The sequence below is a fragment of the Somniosus microcephalus genome, chromosome 12, assembly GCF_052327205.1.
Source record: "Somniosus microcephalus isolate GS21.2 chromosome 12, FLI_Smic_1.0, whole genome shotgun sequence".
In the NCBI taxonomy this organism is placed as follows: Eukaryota; Metazoa; Chordata; class Chondrichthyes; order Squaliformes; family Somniosidae; genus Somniosus; species Somniosus microcephalus.
Genome location: NC_140998.1, coordinates 172592793 through 172613123, shown reverse-complemented (window position 1 = coordinate 172613123; position 20331 = coordinate 172592793). Strand labels below are relative to the sequence as shown.

At 45.3% G+C, this 20331-nt stretch overlaps 1 protein-coding gene across 3 annotated transcripts in view; it reads right to left on the bottom strand.

Annotated features, from left to right (window-relative positions):
- ino80 (INO80 complex ATPase subunit) overlaps nucleotides 1-20331 on the bottom strand; it is a 119971-nt gene that overhangs the window by 23075 nt on the left and 76565 nt on the right. For 2 of the 3 annotated variants that reach the window (XM_086003842.1, XM_086003843.1), the window contains exons 16-23: nucleotides 17447-17589; nucleotides 10937-11021; nucleotides 8656-8773; nucleotides 4138-4223; nucleotides 2598-2765; nucleotides 1262-1395; nucleotides 258-325; nucleotides 80-173 (exon numbers count right to left, since the gene is read on the bottom strand). In XM_086003842.1, coding sequence (XP_085859968.1) covers nucleotides 80-173; nucleotides 258-325; nucleotides 1262-1395; nucleotides 2598-2765; nucleotides 4138-4223; nucleotides 8656-8773; nucleotides 10937-11021; nucleotides 17447-17589 — 896 coding nt within the window. Of the gene's footprint in view, nucleotides 1-79; nucleotides 174-257; nucleotides 326-1261; nucleotides 1415-2597; nucleotides 2766-4137; nucleotides 4224-8655; nucleotides 8774-10936; nucleotides 11022-17446; nucleotides 17590-20331 lie in introns of those variants that run through there. The other variant, XM_086003844.1, reaches the window with a different exon arrangement.

Genomic DNA, 20331 nt, shown 5'->3' with positions numbered 1-20331 from the left:
ACATATGCGAGGGGGCACGTTTGCCCATTGAACTTAACAGACACACACACTTTAGTCGCTGCACACTGACAGCACTCACCTCGCAAGCATCCCTTGAAGCATCACATTTGACATTTCAGAGGGCGACACATCTATGAAACGCAGGAAAGAAAAGCAGCTTCCTTCATCGTTACCTGGGTCAGAAAAAACATCTCTTTACAAGTCTGGCACCCAATAACTGGACAAAGCCCTGGAAAACAGACGTATGAAATTCTTACCTTTTCTATGGAAGAGAGACTGGTGGATGTGGGCTGGGGAGAAGGGGGACAGAATGACTCGTAACCACCTGTAATCAGGAGAGGGAGATCAGTAAAAAAAAAATAAAGCAATAACCTACAGCAAGGCTGTGCAAACGGCAGCCCCACCCACACCAGCCAGGCAGCCCTGCCCAGCCCATGAGGCCCCTCCCACCCCACCCCCACCGCACAGGCAGCCCCGCTTCAAATCCAGCCCAGACAGATGAGTTCCCCCCCGTTTGCTGGCTGTAAGGGTCCAATGTGAAGTTATCTTGGACAGTCTCACTGCAGGTGCTAGAGGATATGGATACAGAGCATAAAACTGGCTTGAATCGGTAATGACACCCGAAGGCCACAGGATGGCTGTGTGGGAAACTGAAAAATGTTACTCTAATGTTGTAGGGCTTGAGGCGGGACAGTGTGCCGAGTATGTAACCATTGCAGCAGGGACGTGGAGGTGCTAATATCGTCACCAGGAACCTGAAATGTAGTGTTGGGGAATGGATCAGTTTCCATTTCAGACACCCCCCATCTCCCTCTCCAATCAACCAGAGGGCCATGTTTTCATCACTGCACCAGCCATTCTGACATGATCAATTAATGCCAAGTTGGGGGCAGTATTGTCCTTGGGGCTGATGCCTATTCGGAACTGTGGTGAGGCTGCCAAACTCATTTAACATAGGATCCTTACAGCCAGCGTAGAGCAGACTTTCATCACATTAGTCTGGGCTGGATTTTTAAGGCTGGTCTAACCACCAGCACGAGCTAATAACCAAATATTTCATATCAAGAGCACAATAAACTATTGGTGAGCACAATAAATTGTTGGTGTGGTGCCAGATATTGCGATAATGTAACTCCTGCTTCACCTACAGTCAAAGTTTGGTAAACACATTTAATGAAAGAAGAATTTAACATGGATTTGCTTTAATAGTAAATCTCGGTTTGAAGTAGAGGAGATAATGGTGGAGCTGGTGCTTGCTGACCTGTTGCGACAGTGATTGAAGTGATTGATCTGCCCATCCCTGTAAATAAGTTTGGGAATGTTGTATGGTTTCAGAGACATATGAAAAGGTGATTTAGTCTCTTGGCGCTCAAACAATTCCGGATGGTTACAGACCTGAAAGAGAGAAAGGAATCTGAACGGACACAGAACATGAATGAACAAAAACACGCACACAGCAACCAAGACTATCCAATTTGTTGCTACAGAAATTCATAGATACATTGCATATAAAAATAAACCACTACCTCAATGATATAGTGTACAAAGGCCCCGATGCCTGATAGTTTACTGGGTGAAGGCACTGATGCCTGGTCTGTGCTGAGTCCCTGATGGTTTACTGGGTGAAGGCACTGATCCCTGGTCTGCTGACTGTCTACATATGTAGAGAAGCTGAAAGTGCGGGGAGTACTGTGAATGAACCCTGCCACCCACAGAGATTACCTGGAAATACACCACACTCTACACGCAGCATCAGCAGACCCATCAGAGAGCCAATACAGCTGCTGTGCAGTCCAAGAACTAAGTGGCCAGTCTCTCTTGTCCTGCCCATGTTGATCCTTTTGCCTGAACTATTTTGTCCTCCATCCCAGGATGAAACTCTGTGCTCGTGTGCAGTGCAGGACGAAAACAGATGCGTCAATCAGGCCCTGGAGTCTGGGAGTCGAACACTCGGATGTTTGAGCTACTGGGATTGTTAACCTGCCCCTTGAAACAGGCTCTATTTTTTGACCCCCACTCCCTAAATTCACACTAATAAACAGTAACTTCAGGGAGTTTGTAATTTGTAATTGGAACAAGGAGCTGACCTACACCACTCTCCCTGATCTATCGCAGCATCCCCTCCCCACTCAGCTACGGTGCAGTCTCATTCAGTGAATGTTATGGAATGAGAGCGCACGATACAATGGCCTTTTTCAGTACCAGCTGATCTCTTGTGGTGTTGCACAGGTGGAGCCAAAACCAAGAGTAGTGTTCGGGTGCAACAGGATTAGATGGCAGGAATAATTAGACCAGGGATTGCAGACATAATTCAATTCTCATTTTAGTCAAGCATTCTGTCCTTATAATATTTCCATTATTATTCCTATGTTCACATTTACAATGGAACTGCCTATGTAAACTTGTCACGTGCTAATTCCACCCTCCCACCTGTGATGACATTAGTTTACATAGGCAGTTCCCATTATAAATGAGGACATGGGAATTTATAATGGTAAAAGATGACGGGAACTGTGTGCAGATGTAAGACTTTTAATGTAGATCGAGATGTGTGGAGAGTGGAAGGCTAAAGGACAGGGACAATGGAGAGTACTGACCTTACGGAACTGCATGACAAGATTCATGAGACTGCTGGTGGTGTTCTGGGCCTGCTGAGTGGTTCCCATGGATGACTGAAGCAGGTCTTCAATGGAGATCTTGTTTTTCAAGGCCTGGTACAGCATCTTCTGCCTGCTTTTCAGCTGGCAGTACATCAGGATCTCTATCTACACATGGCATAAAGGGAGAACACTGGTACGGAGAACATAGCCAAGCAGGACAAAGGCCAGCTGGAGTCATACTAGACTCCAGCTTTCAGTAGTGCGTGTACATTTGCTAGGATACAGTACAGCTTCCTATAGGGTCGTCATGTGTCAAATATCATTATATACAATGAAACTCTCTCAACAGTGCCAGCATTGGTGCTCCATTCCAATATGCATCATTCAAGAACAAATAACTTGCATTTATATTGCAAATTGTCAGGACATCCCAGTGCACCTTTGCATCAATAAATTACTTGATCATTGTTGCTCTACAGGCAAATGCAGCAACCAATACGCACACATTAATGTCCCACAACAGGAAATGAAAGACCAGGGTAACTAATTTTTGCTGGAGGGAGAAATATTGGCTCAAATATCATTGAGGAATCCCTGTTCTTCTTCAAAAAATCCAATGGGATCTTTTACATCTGCCTTTACAATGACCCATCTGGAGCATGACACCTCTGGCAAAGAACCACCCCTTCAGCACTGCACTGAAGTCTCAGCCCAGATTCGGTGCTCAAGTTTCTGAAGCGAGACTTGAACCCACGGCCTTTTCATGAGGAGGACAGTATGCTACCACTGAGACAAGCAGATATTTAAATGTTTAAAATCTTTCTTTATAAAAATACAGGAATAACATGTGACACTCCTCAGTCCCACAGCCTATTAATTTGTAACAATAGTGTAACATCATTTTGATAAAATGGGCAGACCAGCAGATTACATCTGGAAGCGACGACTTTGATTTACTCACAGTACCTTTAATGTAACAAAACCTCTGAGGAAATAAAATTACTGGAAATAAAATTTCCACTTTCAAAACAAAGGTTACAGGATTAATGTAAATAGAAATAAACGACCCTAAAAACTTGCACAAAATGTTCAAACTGTGCATCAGGACACCCCAGGGCAGATTGAACATGAATGCCCTTCGTTATCAGAGGTTTAAAATGATGTCAGGCTGGTTGTGTTGCTGCTTTGGGAACTCAGACAGTTGGTGTAACATGGCCTCAATGTTCCAGGGCTAGGGAGGGAGAAATCAGCCAGCACTCTTGCCTGCCTATGAATGTCATGGGAGAACAGAATGGGCCTTGGCTGCAATGCAACCCATGGTCAAATAGCTAGCTGCTACTGACCATCAGGCTCATGAATTGTGGCAGTGTGAGGGGGGATACAGGAGACTTGGAGCCAGCATGAAACAGCACCAACAGGAGAGCAGGCAAGGCCTGTGGAACTCAGCACCCCAGGTCGATCAGTGTGTGGATTACAGGTGGCTAACTTAGGTTCCATAACTGGAGTGACCAGAGAGAGTGGGGCAGCTCAGCCTTACCTTATCAGAGAGCTCATTCTCCACATCCTTTTTGATCCTCCTCAGCATGAAAGGCTTGAGAATCATGTGCAGACGAGACAGCTGGTCTGCAAAAAGGGGGGGGAAAAAAACAACTGGATTAGCTGCATTCTGCACTGGCACCGCCCACAGCAGCACCACCTTAGTCAGGTCCCCAAGAGAATGTCCTCATCAATATACTGGCATTAACAAGAACCCAGATGAGCTGGCAGTGGTGGCACAGTTAGGACAACATTGACCCTAATCCCACAAAAAAAAGTGCAACCAAATAGTGGCTTGTCACACAGAAAGCTGCCCAAAACACAACTCCAAAACCATTTTGACACGTATATAAAGGTCGAACTGGAATAAAACTGCATCACAAATGCCACTCCACCACCAAAAACCCCAGCAGGGCCAGGAACGAACGCTCAGTGTTAATCTGACTAATCTAATCATAGCCACTGCCTGCGACAGAAGGAACCCTCATTCCCACTGCCAAGTACAGCCTGCACAAATACACAATGTAAAACACCAGGGTTTATAGAACTCGTATACAATGACAGTTTTAGGATAGGAATCAATTTGAGAAACAAATCTGTCCCTGGGTTAGACAGAGGATCGCCAGGCAACTCAGGCTGGGGTTAGTTAGTGTGACACGAGGTTAAATGGACACACCTCGGGCTGGGGTTAGTCAGTGTAACACGAGGTTAAATGGACAGCACTCGGGCTGGGGTATGTTAGCGTAACACGAGGTTAAATGGACACTCCTCGGGCTGGGGTTAGTCAGTGTAACACGGGGTTAAATGTACACTCCTCGGGCTGGGGTCAGTTAGTCTAACACGTGGTTAAATGGACATTCCAGATGACCAAAAAGACACACAAAGCTAGTACTTTAAACTAACTTGGCAGGGGAATGGGATACGGAGTGGAGCTATAGTAGGGGGTGATGCACAGCCAAATATAGGGGAAAAAACAAGTCAGCCTGGAAGGCTGAGCAAATATGTAATGGCACAAGGGAGCATGGCAAGGCTGGATGGCATTTATTTTAATGCAAGTAGTCTTGCGAGTAAGGCAGATGAACTGAATGTGTTGATGAACACATGGGGGTATGATATTGTTGCTATCAGAGACATATGGTTCAGGGAGGGGCAGGACTGGCAGCTCAATATTCTGGGGTATAGAATCTTCAGGCAAGACAGAGGGGGGTGTAAAAGAGGAGGGAGTGTCGCAATATTAAACAAGGAGTCAATTACTGCTGTAAGGAGGGATGATATCTTAGCAGGTTCCTCTAATGAGGCCATATGGGTAGAACTTAAAAACAAAAAGGGGGCAAGCACTTTGCTGGGAGTGTACTATAGGCCCCCAAACAGTCAGGGGGAGATAGAGGAACAGATATGTAGGCAAATCTCAGAGAAGTGTAGAAATAATAGGGTTATAATAGTAGGGGATTTCAACTTCCCCAATATTAACTGGGATAGTCAGAGTGTGAAAGGCTCAGAGGGTGCGGAATTCTTAAAGTGCATCCAGGAAGCTTTTTGAGCCAGCATGTAAAAAGTCCTACAAGAGAGAGGGGGCAGTATTGGACCTAATTCTAGAGAATGTAGCCGGGCAAGTGGTAGAAGTGTCAGTCAGAGAGCATTTTGGCGACAGTGACCATAATTCGTTAAGATTTAAGGTAGTCATGAAAAAGGACAAAGATGGACCGGAAATAAAGGTTCTAAATAGGGAGGGGGGAGGGAAGGCCGATTTTAATATAATAAAGGCAGGATCTGACCAAAGTGGGTTGGGATAAGCTATTTGTGGGAAAATCCACATTAGAGCAGTGGGAGTCTTTCAGAAAGGAAAGAGTACAACGCCAACATGCTCCCGTAAAGGTCAAGGGTGGGACCAACATGCCCAGGGAACCCTGGATGTCAAGGGATATACAAGAATGGATTAGGAAAAAAAGGGATGCTTTTGGCAAATACAAAAGGACTAAAAACAGTGGAAGCCCTAGAGGAGTATAGAAAGTGCAAGGGGGTACTTAATAAAGAAATTAGGAGAGCAAAGAGGGGTCATGAAAAAACACTGGCGGGCAAAATAAAGGAAAATCCCATGGTGTTTTATAAGTATATTAAGGGCAAGATTATAACCAGGGAAAGAGTAGGGCCCATTAGGGATCAAAGTGGCAATCTTTGTGTAGAGCTGGAAGATGTTTTAAATGAATATTTTGCATCTGTGTTCACTGTGGAGAAGGATGATGTAGGCATAGAAGTCAGGCAGGGGGATTGAGATATACTTGAACAAATTAGTATTGAGGGGGAGGAGGTACTAGCAGTTTTAGTGGGCTTAAAAGTGGATAAATCCCCAGGCCCAGACGAGATGTATCCCAGGCTGCTGTGTGAGGCAAGGGAGGAGATTGCAGGGGCTCTGACACAAATTTTCAGAACCTCTCTTGCCACAGGGGAGGTGCCAGAGGACTGGAGGACAGCTAACGTAGTACCGTTATTCAAGAAGGGTAGTAGGGATAAACCAGGGAATTACAGGCCAGTGAGCCTAACATCAGTGGTAGGGAAATTATGAGAAAAAATTGAGGGACAGAAATAGTCTCCACTTGGAGAGACAAGGATTAATCAAGGATAGTCACCATGGCTTTGTCAGGGGGAGATCATGTCTAACCAATTTGATTGAATGTTTCAAGGGGGTAACTAGCTGTGTGGATGAGGGTAGTGCAGTTGATGTAGTCTACATGGACTTCAGTAAAGCATTTGACAAAGTCCCGCATGGGAGACTGGTCAAGAAGGTAAGAACCCATGGGATCCAGGGCAATTTGGCACTTGGATCCAAAATTAGCTTCGTGGCAGGAGGCAGAGGGTGATGGTCAAAGGTTGTTTTTGTGACTGGGAACCAGTGTCCAGTGGTGTACCACAGGGAACGGTGCTGGGTCCTTGGCTGTTTGTAGTGTACATTAATGATTTCGATATGAATGTAGGAGGTATGATCAGTAAGTTTGCAGATGACACGAAAATTGGTGGAGTGGTAAATAGCGAGGAGGGAAGCCTCAGGCTACAGGACGATATAGTTTGATGGGCAGAACAGTGGCAAATAGAATTTAACCCTAAAAAGTGTGAGGTGATGCATTTTGGGAGGACTAACAAGGCATAGGAATACACAATGAATGGTAGGACCCTAGGAAGGACAGAGGAACCTTGGTGTGCATGTACATAGATCCCTGAAGGCAGCAGGACAGGTAGAGAAGGCATATGGGATACTTACATTTTATGCCTCAGCTAATGAAGGCAAGAGCAGGCAGGTTATGATGGAGCTGTACAAAACGCTAGTTAGGCCACAGCTGCAATACTGCGTGCAGTTCTGGTCGCCACACTATAGGAAGGATGTAATTGCATTGGAGAGGGTGCAGAGGAGATTCACCAGGATGTTACCTGGGCTGGAGCGCTTCAGCTATGAAGAGAGACTGGACAGGCTGGAGTTGTTTTCCTTAGAGCAGAGAAGGCTGAGGGGGGACCTGATTGAGGTGTACAAAATTATGAGGGGCATAGACAGTGTAGACAGAAAGGAACTTTTCCCCTTAGTAGAGGGGTCAATAACCAGGGGGCATAGTTTCAAGATAAGGGGCAGGAGGTTTAGAGGGGATTTGAGGAAGAACTTTTTCACCCAGAGGGTGGTTGGAATCTGGAACTCTCTGCCTGAAAGGGTGGTAGAGGCAGGAACCCCCACAACATTCAAGAAGCATTTAGATGAGCACTTGAAACGTCATAGTATACAAGGCTACGGGCCAAGAGCTGGAAAATGGGATGAGAACAGACAGGGCTTGATGGCCGGCACGGACACGATGGGCCTCTTTCTGTGCTGTATAAATCTATGACTATGACTACACTGGAGTTTGACAAGTTCAAAGATAGACCCCACGAGTTCTGGCAGTGGGAACCTCTCCAATTCCACAAATGTGCTACTTCTTAGGTTTTTCTAAAGCAAGCACAGAGAATGTTTGTAAAAATTAAAATAGCAGAACCAAGAGCTTCTCCTTCCCAAAGAGAACGGATACAGTTTCCAGACTCGTCAGTACAGATTCCAGACACATCAGTAGAGAGCAGTAGGAAGAGGCTGCTGGAATGTCCATGGGGCAGGAAAAAGAGAGTCTTTTTGGGGGAGTGTGTGGGCTCAATACTGTGGGGGACTACGGTCTCCCGCGTAAAGAAATAGGCAACACAGCGAGCTACAAGAAATAGGTCTTCACTCAAACTCTCACAATACAGTACTGAATTCGTGAAGCCCGCGAACTTGTGATGACTCACGGATTGGTCACCTGCTGGAACCTGATAGAAGGAAAACCAATCAGCAGCAGGCAACTCTGAACGTGCCTTATTCCTCTCAGCTTGCAACTGTCTTGCGGGGGGAGGGGAATACAGCAGTTAAAAGGGGATTATACAGGTTTATCTACATACACAGTGTTTCCCCAATGTGGCAACGCCACATAACAATAAAACACAGTGCTGAATATTGCAAAACAGCACTTACTCTCATCGATGGCGGATTTGTTCTCAGCATGGCTTTCGATATCCTTGGAAAACCACTCGTTGAATTCATCATGGGAATCAAAGAGAGTTGGCATGATAAAATGTAGCAGTGCCCACAGCTAAGGGGAGAAACACATTCGGTGAATACAGTTGTACGACAGGATATTAGCTTTATATACACAGTCCAAACATACTCCTCATTTATCAGAGACCCCACCCAGGTATAATGTACTAACAGTAATGGCCCAGAAATTCGGGTCTCCAGGGGTGAGTACGCGCTGGGTACTCACCCGTAGGCCCGATGGAAGTGCCGGTTTCCTGCATGCACTGCGCATGCATGGGAAACCGGCACGTCCGTTCCTCTGAAAGCAGGGGTTCAGAGGTCGAACGCGTGCGCAAGGGAGTCTGCGCGTGCGCTTTGAGCTTACTTTTTTTTGTTTTGATTTGGTTTTTTTTTTTTTTAAAAACAGGTTTTTCCGTGAGGCTAAGTCTTTAGAATTTAGAAATGTAAAAAGCAGGCATAAGGCCTGCTTTTTACAAGATAAGTGGTCAATTAATTAAAATTAAAACATTTTTTCCCACAGGTTTATTACTTTTAAATAAATACTTTAAAGGCAAGTTTATTTTTCAGCCCCGTTAGAATATAAAATTATTTTTCTCAAAAATTTTAATTCTTGTTTAAAATAGCTATTTAATGTAATTTATAGTTTATTTAAAAAATGTGATTTAAAAATTTTTTTATTTAAAGGTTTACTGCTATTTTGGGGCCGTAGTATTTATAAGCCTTGACAGCATTTCCTGTCAAGACTTACTAATGGAGCATTCCCTGCTCCGATTGGCTGCCCATGGCCCACGTGATCCCAGGGGACGCATCGAACTAACTGCGCCCCTGGGACACGCAAGCACTGCGCGCCGGCAGCTGGGCCAGGCCCTGGATCGGAATTCCACAGGGGCCCACAGCTCAACTGCCGGCGCGCAAGGTAAGTGCAGGTCGGGGGCTTGCACCCGCGGGAAGCCCCCGGCCCGAATTTCTGGGCCATTAGCTCCCAAATAGACTGCAACACATATTACATAAGTATTCTCTGCCATAGTTCAGAAACTTTTTTTTTTAAAATGTCTCCCATTACAGCCGCTCAACAGCACACAAACCAACCAAAAAGAGGGGCTCAGCAGCAATAAGGGACCACCACATTTAAAAACAAACTAACTGGGCTGATCCATACTTCCACAATGAGTACAGAAATATGGGTGTGTGACACACGAGGACTACAGGGTGGGAAGGAGAATACAGCAGAGTGAGGAGAGACAGGCATGATCAGGATCACAGTCCCACAGGGTGAGGACAGACAGACACGATCAGGATCACAGTCCCACAGGGTGAAGACAGGCAGACAGACACGATCAGGATCACAGTCCCACAGGGTGAGGACAGACACGATCAGGATCACAGTCCCACAGGGCGAGGACAGACACGATCAGGATCACAGTCCCACAGGGTGAGGACAGACACGATCAGGATCACAGTCCCACAGGGCGAGGACAGACACGATCAGGATCACAGTCCCACTGGGTGAGGACAGACACGATCAGGATCACAGTCCCACAGGGCGAGGACAGACACGATCAGGATCACAGTCCCACAGGGTGGATCTAAATGGATGACATTTTGTATTCATGGTGTCTCATTCGAGACCCCGCAACTGCTGGAAACAGTCTGCTGCTACCTACCCTGTGCCATCCTTTCATAATTTTAAACAATTCTATCAAAAAATCAGAGAAAACAAAAAGCACAAATTGCTAGGTATCCCACACGGAGGACAAAAATCATTCCTCCACTTATGAATAGGAATTGATTGTACGCACGAGTATTGTCTAGGTATGGCTGCCTGTGGGCTCCTGTGATTAAACTGTTCTACTGTAGAGGGGTACAGGAAACTTTCGATTAACCGGCCACTAAATAACCGGAACGCTCTATCCACCGGCAAAATTCAGGAGTCGGTTCAGATAACTTTTTTAAAAACTTTTAGTTACTTTTTTTTAAACTCATTTGTGGCTGTGCAAACATGTAGCTGAAGCTGTTGCTAAGCTACAGAGACGCCTGCAAGTTGTGCCGATTGTTTTGAAGTAAGCAACAGGGTTTGTTGCTTTCGACAGAGCTCTGAGCTCCGTATCTTTTTTTTAAACTACAATGTTCGGTTCGCCGGCATTGTTGATGGACCGGCACCAGGTCGGTCCCGTCTGTGCCGGATACCAGAAAGTTTCCTGTACTTTAAATTACTGACCTCTGCCATAGTGTTCTGAATGGGGGTCCCCGTCAGCAGCAGTCGGTTTCGGCACTGAAACTGCAGCAAAATCTTCCAACGAACACTGCACAAAGAAAGGAAGGGCTGAGAAAACTCACACCGATGATAAAATCACCAAGGTGCCTCTATAACCACAGCCGTGTGCTTTATCCCGTCCTCATCTTTCAACGCATAGTGCATCCAGTTTAATGAAACTCATGGGGAGAACCCTGCACCAACTACCCTGACAGCAAGCAACCAGCCAGCATATCTGGCAGGGTTAACTACCATTGACAGCTCCATACAACTCAGTCACAGGAATGGGCAAGGCCTGAATAGACCACTGCAGATCTAGATTCAGGTGCAGGGAGCAGCATTATAAAGTTTGCAGATAATACGACACTTGGCAAAGTAGTAGATGGTGAGGAGGATAGTTATAGGCTTCAGGATGACAGACAGGATGGTGAAATGGGCAGAAGCGTGGCAGATGGAGTTCAAGGTGGAGAATTGGGAAGTGATGCACTTTGGGAGGGCCAATATGGAAAGGCAGTGTATGAAAAATGGCACGAATTTGAAAATTGTAGGGGAGCAGAGACACCTTGGTGTCCACATGCACAAATCCTTAAAAGGTGGCAGTGAAAGCTGATGACGTGGTTACATAGGATATACAGCACAGAAACAGGCCATTCGGCCCAACCAGTCTATGCCAGTGTTTATGCGCCACTCGCGCCTCCTCCAGTCTTTCCTCATCTAACCCCATCAGCATAACCCTCCATTTCCTTCTCCCTCATATGCTTATCTAACCACCCCTTAAATGCATCTATACTATTCGCTTCAACTGCTCCCTGTGGTAGCAAGTTCCACATTCCCACCACTCTGTGTAAAGAAGTTTCTTCTGAATTCCCTATTTGATTTTTTGAGGACTATCTTATTATTGATGGCCTCTAGCTTTGCTCTTCCCCACAAATGGAAACACACCATCTGCTGTCAAAAACCTTTCATGATTTTAAAGACCTCTATTAGGTCACCCCCTCAGCCTTCAAGAGAAAAGAGAACCATCCTGTTCATCCTTTCCGGATAGGTGTACCCTATTTTCTCAAAGCTAGGCCGACACTCCAGTGCAATGCTGAGGGAGTGCTGCACTGTCGGAGGTGCCATCTTTCGGATGAGAGATTAAGCCAAGGCCCCGTCTGCTCTCTCAGGTGGACGTAAAAGATCCCAAGGCACTATTTCCAAGAAGAGATGGGGAGTTATCCCTGGTGTCCTGGCCAACATTTATCCCTCAACCATCACTGAAAAACAGATTATCTGATCATTATCACATTGCTGTTTGTGGGAGCTTGCTGTGCGCAAATTGGCTACAGCGTTTCCCAAATTATAACAGTGACTACACTTCAAAAAGTACTTCATTGACTGTAAAGCGCTTTGAGACGTCCGATGGTCGTGAAAGGCGCTATATAAATGCAAGTCTTGCTTTCTTTTTACGAGGGGTTCCATTATTTTTCCTACCACCAATGTTAAGCTGACTGGCCTATAGTTCCCTGGACAAGTTCTATCCCCCTTCTTAAATATAGGTATTACGTTAGCTATCCGCCAGTCCTCTGGCACTACACCTTTTTCTAACGAATTACCAAATATGTGTAGTAATGTCTCTGCTATTTCTTCCCTAGATTCTTTTAAAATGCACGGATGTAATCCGTCTGGACCAGGAGTTTTATCCTCCGAGTTCCATTAGGTTATTTAGTATATCTAGATGTAGTTTTAAAAAAGCATATGGGTTACTTGGGTTTATAAATAGAGGAATAGAATATAGAAGCAAAGAGAACATGTTAGGCCTCAGCTGGAGTATTGTGGACAATCCTGGGCACCACACTTCAGGACAGATGTAAAGGCCTTAGAAAGGCTGCAGAGGAGCTTTACCAGGGTGTTACCAGGGATGAGGGACTTCAGTTACGAGGAGAGGTTGGAAAGTTAGGACTGTTCTCCTTGGAACAGAGAAGGTTAAGGGGCGACCTAAGGAAGGTTTTCAAGATGATGAGAATTTTGATAGAGACAAACTATTCCCTCGTGAGTGGGTCAATAACCAGAGGTCATAGATTCAAAATCATTGGCAAAAGATCTGGAGGGGAGAGGAGGAGAAATTTTTTCACTCGGAGTTGTCGGGATCTGAAACACTCGACCTGAAAAGGTGATGGACGTTGATTCCATAAATAATTTTAAAACAGTTGGACAGTACTTGAGGATGAAGAACTTACAGGGTTAGGGACAAAAAGCAGGGATTTGAGACTGAGCACGACTGCTCTTTCAAAGAGCCAGCACAGGCACGACAGGCCGAATGGCCTCCTTCAGTGCTGTAAGTTGCTATGATTCTATGAAGGGTAACATGAGGGATTTCCTGGAAGGACAGGGTCTAATTAGAGAGAGCCAGCTTGAGTTCAGAAGGGGCAGGTTGTGTCTGACCAACTTGACAGGATTTCTTGGAGTATGTTGCCCATCTGATGGATCAGGGTTAGGCAGAGTTATCTACCTGAATTTCAGGAAGGGATTTGACACTATCTCATCCAACAACCCGATTTACAAGGTGGATGCTGGACAGGTTGCTTGCAGAACCCCTGCTCTTCTTTGCAAAAAGATCTTCAACATCCACCGGAACAGAGAGATAGAGCCATTTCCTCCAAAACTCCCCCAGTAAGGCACTCAAGTGTCAGCCAAGATTATGTGCTTGGGTCTAGGTGGGGCATGGAACCCACAACCTACTGACTCCATGGTGAGAGTAGTACTAACTGAGCCAATCTGGCAAGAGTCAAGAGGAGGACCACAAGATTGAAGAGAAAGACTTCAAGTTATTTTATCCAAAATTGTACAATAGATGTACGGCTAATTTATAGTACACTGTGGTAGCAAAAGTGTGAGGAATGGGTAAGAGAGCTGCTTTGATACAGCTCTGCAAAAATGTTGAGAGCATGGCTGTAGTCTCAGGTACTAAGAGCAGGGATCAGCCATTTTGCATGCACTGTCTGCACACAGACTGTGTTCTTAGACTTTGTCCATCAACAAAGTCCAACACTTCCTGACCTCAAACAAGGGGGAGATCCAACATGAGCAATATCATGGTCCAACAGTTTGATAGCAAACCCTTCAACAGCCTCAATAACACAATAAGGTTTAAAAGGTGGCTAACAAGGGAAATTATGGATAGCATAAGATCCAAGGAGAGGACAAATAAATTGGCCAGAAAAAGCAGCAAACCTGAGGATTGGGAGCAGTTTAGGATTCAGCAAAGGAGGACAAAAGGATTAATTAAGAGGGGGGAAATAGAATATGAGAGTAAGCTTGCAGGGAACATAAAAACTGACTGTAAAAGCTTATATAGATATGTGGAGAGAAAAAGATTGGTGAAGTCAAGCATAGGTCCCTTACAGTCAGAATCAGGGGAATTTATAATGGGGAACAAAGAAATGGCAGACCAATTGAATACATACTTTGGTTCTGTCTTCACAAAGGAGGACACAAATAACCTCCCAGAGATGTCGGGGAGCATAGGCTCTAATGAGAGGGAGGAATTGAATGAAATCAGTATTTGTAGGGAAATGGTGTTGGGGAAATTGACGGGATTGAAGGCCAATAAATCCCCAGTGCCTGATAATCTACATCCTAGGGTACTTAAGGAAGTGGCCCTAGAACTAGTAGATGCATTGCTGGTCATCTTCCAAAATTCTATAGACTCGAACAGTTCCCATGGATTGGAGGGTAGTTAATGTAACCCCACTATTTAAGAAGGGTGGTAGAGAGAAAACAGGGAATTATAGACCAGTAAGCCAGACATCGGTAGTGGGGAAAATGCTAGAGTCCATTATAAAAGATGTAATAGCAGCGCACTTGGAAAGCAGTGACAGGATCGGACAAAGTCAACATGGATTTACAAAAGGTAAATTGTGCTCGACTAATCTACTGGAATTTTTTGAGGATGTAACTGGTAGAATAGATAAGGGAGAACGAGTGGATGTGGTGTATTTGGACTTTCAGAAGGCTTTCGATAAGGTCCCGTATAAGAGATTAGCGTGTAAAGTTAAAGCACATGGGATTGGGGGTAAGGTACTGTCTTGGATAGAGAACTGGTTGGCAGACAGGAAGCAAAGAGTTGGAATAAACGGGTCTTTTTCCGAGTGGCAGACAGTGACTAGTGGGGTACTGCAGGTATCGGTGCTAGGACCCCAGCTATTCACTATATATATATATATATATATATATATATATATATATATGTATGTATGTATGTATGTATGTATGTATGTATGTATGTATGTATGTATGTGTATGTGTGTATGTGTATGTGTATGTGTATGTGTACATATATATATATATATATATATATATATATATATATATATATATATATATATATATATATATATATATAATATATATATACACAGATGTAATATCTCCAAGTTTGCAGGCAACACATGAGAAGGATGCAGAGAAACTCCAGTATGATTTGGACAGGTTGGGTGATTGGACAGATGCATGGCAAATGCAGTATAATGTGGATAAATGCAAGGTTATCCACTTCGGTGGCAAAAACAGGAAGACAGATTATTATCTGAACGGCAATAGATTGGGAGAAGGGGAAGTGCAACGAGACCTGGGTGTCCTTGTGCACCAGTCGCTGAAGGTAAGCATGCAGATGCAGCAGGCGGTTAAGAAGGCAAATGGTATGTTGGCCTTCATAGCGAGAGGATTAGAGTACAGGAGCAAGGATGTCTTGCTGCAGTTGTACAGGGCCTTGGTGAGACCACACCTTGAGTATTGTGTGCAGTTTTGGTCGCCTTATCTGAGGAAGGATGTTCTTGCTATGGAAGGAGTTCAGCGAAGATTCACCAGACTGATACCTGGGATGGCAGGAATGACGTATGAGGAGAGATTGAGTCGATTAGGCTTATATTCGCTAGAGTTTAGAAGAACGAGAGGGGATCTCATTGAAACTTATAAAATTCTAACAGGAGTAGACAGACTAGATGCAGGAAGGCTGTTCCCGATGGCTGGGGAGTCCAGAACCAGGGGTCACAGTCTAAGGATAAGGGGTAAGCCATTTAGGACTCAGATGAGGAGGAATTTCTTCAAAGAGAGTGGTGAACCCGTGGAATTCTCTGCCACACAGGGCAGTTGAGGCCAATTCATTAAATATATTCAAGAAGGAGTTAGATGTATTTCTTGAGGCGAAAGGGATCAAGGGATATGGGGAGAAAGCAGGGACAGGGTACTGAGTTTGGATGATCAGCCATGATCTCATTAAATGGCAGAGCAGGCTCGAGGGGCCGAATGGCCTACTCCTGCTCCTATCTTCCATGTAAAAGGAAAGCATATGCATTAACAAGACTGATGCCAAGTGTAAAAGGGGTCAGCTAGATGGAAAGGCTGGTGAAGCTCCAGACGGAGAGGTTAGGAGGAGGAAAATCACAGTATAATAACAAGTTACATAGATAAGGTGAACCCAGAATATTAGTTCAAGGCAGCCTGGTCTCATACGATGATACCAGGAGGTAGACAGTTTGGTTGGAGGGGTGGGTGGGGAACAGACATGTCCGTGGATGTACATTAATGCATCATATTAATTCCTCCATGCCAACCATAAGAATATAACACAAGAACAAGGAGCAGGAGGAGGCCACACAGCCCTTTGAGCCTGCTGCGCCATTCAGTATCATGGCTGAAATTCGACCTCAACACTTTCTTGTTGACCCATCACTGATAGCAGGCACAGTACCCCTTGCCCTCCCAGAAAGAAAAAGAGGTACCAATAAAAAAAACTGCAGCAAAGTCCAGAACCTTAGCTCTCACCCTCCCAGCTGCAGAGGGGCAGTAGCAACACGAGAAGATAATGAGAGAGTTAGGACTTCATGCACACCTACATACAATGCAGATCAGAGTCACCGATCAAAAGGCTATCGAAAACTTCCAACCAGACCCTACCATTCATCTTAGTGCCTAGAAAGTGCAATGATAACACACATCAATATCACACTGGCGGCACTGCTGTAAACATCTGCATTACCGCCCATACACCGGCTATCCAGAAATGCTATAAACATCTGTATTAACCACTTGTACACCTGCCATCGACCACTGCTGTAAACGTCTGTATTACCCAGTTGTACACCTGCCATCCAGCACGGCTGTCAACATCTGTATTCCCCATGTCACCCAGCACTAATGTAAACATCTGTATTTCATACCTGTACACCTGCCATCGGGCACTGCTGAAAACAGCTGTATTCCTCATGCATACACCTGCTAGCCAGCAATGCTGTCAACATCTGTATTCCCCACCTGGCCACCTAGCACGACTGTAAACATCTGTACACCCAGCACTGCTGTTAACATCTGTATACCCCAACTGGCATCCAGCAATGCTCTAAACATCTGTATACTTCACCTGAACATCTGCAATCTAGCTCCACAGGTCAGAAGCCGATAAAAGGTGGGAGGATCTCGATTAGGTTGGTTTACCTGGAACTGCTTTTGAGTGCCTGGGCCTCGTCCAGCACCATGTACTGCCACTTCACCCGCTGAAAGTACTTCACATCCTGTACCACCAGCTGGTAACTGGTTATCACCACATGGAACGGCGCATTCTGGGTGTACAATGTTTTCTAAAACCAAAAGAGCAAAGACAGCAGTTACTGGCGACTGATCACCAATCTCAGGGAAAGACTGCAATGACACTGCAGATAGAACGAACCCCTAAACCCACAGTCAGTACACAAGTTACCGAATTTGGTGAAAACCAACAGGCTGCCATTGGCAGAAGGGATGTTAGACGACACATAGTAGCTCACGTAACAGCCTTTATAGTGAGGAACATTCAGCAGCAACTGTGCCAGAAAATACTTGTGCAGCAATGTTGTGTGAATTGAAACAAACCACACTCCGCCCCAACTTTTCCTTATCTAATATGCTGCCCATGGCTGACACAATTTATGGGCACGAGCTCAGCTTCTGCATGCATGCGGACGACACCCATATCTAACTCTCTGCCACCCCTTGACTCCTCGACCAAGTTGCCCAACTGCTCATAGAAGTCCTGGATCAGTGAGAATTTGCTTCAACTCAACATCAGCAAGACTGAGGCCACTGTACTTGGTTGAGTACCAGAGTTCCTCCCTCTCCCTGGCAGCTTCCTCAGACTGAGCCAGCGTCAAACCTCTCAGACCTGTTCCGACTCTAAGTTCAGCTACAAACCCCACATCCTCACCATCAAGATTGCCGATTTCTCCCTCTGCAACACTGTCCATCTCATCCTCACTGCCACTGAAATCCTTATTCACACCGGCCACATTCAGACTCAATCACTCCAACACTCTCTCTGCTTGGTTCCTGAGTTCTACCCTTCAGAGAATTGTAACTCGCCCAAAATTCTGCTGCGCACACCAAGTCTCACTCCTTCACCATCCCTGTCCTGGACAACCTTCATTAGTTCCCCATCTCCGAATGCACCAGTTTCAAAATCCCTGCCCTTATTTACTCATCCCTCTTCAACCTAGTTGAGCCTATGTTCCAGCAGGCACACACTCTCATTCTTCACCACCTTTGCATCCCTCTCCTTCCATTCCTTCAGCTGCTGAACTTCCCTTCGCCCCACACTCTGCAACTCCCTTTCTAAATCCCTCCACCTTGCTACTTCTCTGCCCTTCTGGAAAAGCCTTCCCTAACTCTTCCTATATGATCACCACCACTCTCTCTTCTCCCACTATTGCTCAGAATCTGAAGTGCTCTGGGACTGATGATCAAAGCTGATCTGTCTGGCTCAGTATTGTTTTTATTTATTTGTTCTCGTGATGTGAGTGATTCCTACAAGGCCCCATTTGCTGTCCATCCGTAGCTGGCCTGTTTGTACAACTGAGTGGCTTGCTGGGGCAGTGTGAGACTGGGATTACAGGTACATGAGGTAAGTACCCTTCCCTGAAGGGCATTAGTGGACATGGTGTGGTTTTATAACAACCCAGCATCTTTCAAGGTCGCTTTTCTGGTGCCAGCCCAGAAATTAGATGTATCGACTTCAGTTTCTCAACTTGCTACAGTAGGTTTCAAACTCAAAAACTTTTGCTACAACAGCAACATGCATTTATATAGCACCTTTAACGTAGCAAAACATCCCAAGGTAGAAACACAGGAAAATAGGAGCAGGAGCAGAAAAATAGGAGGAGCAGGCCATTCGGCCCTTCGAGCCTGCTCCGCCATTCAATATGATCACGGCTGATCCTCTATCCCAATACCATATTCCCGCTCTCTCTCCATACCCCTTGATGCCTTCTGTGTCTAGAAATCTATCCATCTCCTTCTTAAATATATGCAGTGACTTGGCCTCCACAGCCTTCTGTGGTAGAGAATTCCACAGGTTCACCACCCTCAGTGAAGAAATTTCTCCTCATCTCAGTCCTAAATGTCCTACCCCATATCCTGAGACTGTGACCCCTCGTTCAGGACCCCACAGCCAGGGGAAACATCCTCCCTGCATCCAGTCTGTCTAGCCCTGTCAGAATTTTATACGTTTCAATGAGATCCCCTCTCATTCTGCTAAACTCTAGTGAATAAAGACCTAGTCGACGCAGTCGCTCCTCATAAGACAGTCCTGCCATCCCAGGAATCAGTCTGGTGAACCTGCGCTGCACTCCCTCTATGGCAAGTATATCCTTTCTTAGGTAAGGAGACCAAAACTGCACACAGTACTCCAGGTGTGGTCTCACCAAGGCCCTGTACAACTGTAGTAAGACATCCTTGCTCCTGTACTCAAATCCTCTTGCAATAAAGGCCAACATACCATTTGCCTTCCTAACTGCGTGCTGCACCTGTATGTTTGCTTTCAGTGACTGGTGTACAAGGACATCATGTCCCTTTGTACATCAACATTTCCCAATCCATCACCATTTAACTAATACTCTGCCTTTCTGTTTTTCCTACCAAAGTGGATAACTTCACATTTATCCACGTTATACTGCATCTGCCATGTATTTGCCCACTCACTCAACTTGCCTTGAAGCCTCTTTGCATCCTCCTCACAACTCACAATCCCACCTAGTTTTGTGTCGTCAGCAAACTTGGAAATATTACATTTGGTTCCCTCATCCAAATCATTGGATATATATAGTGAATAACTGGGGCCAAAGCACTGATCCCTGCGGTACCCCACTAGTCACCGCCTGCCACCTCGAAAAAGACCCATTTATTCCTATTCTCTGTTTCCTGTCTGTTAACCAATTTTCAATCCATGCCAGTATATTACCCCCAATCCCATGTGCTTTAATTTTGCACACTAACCTCTTGTGTGGGACTATATCAGAGGCCTTCTGAAAATCCAAATACACCACATCCACTGGTTCTCCATTATCTAATCT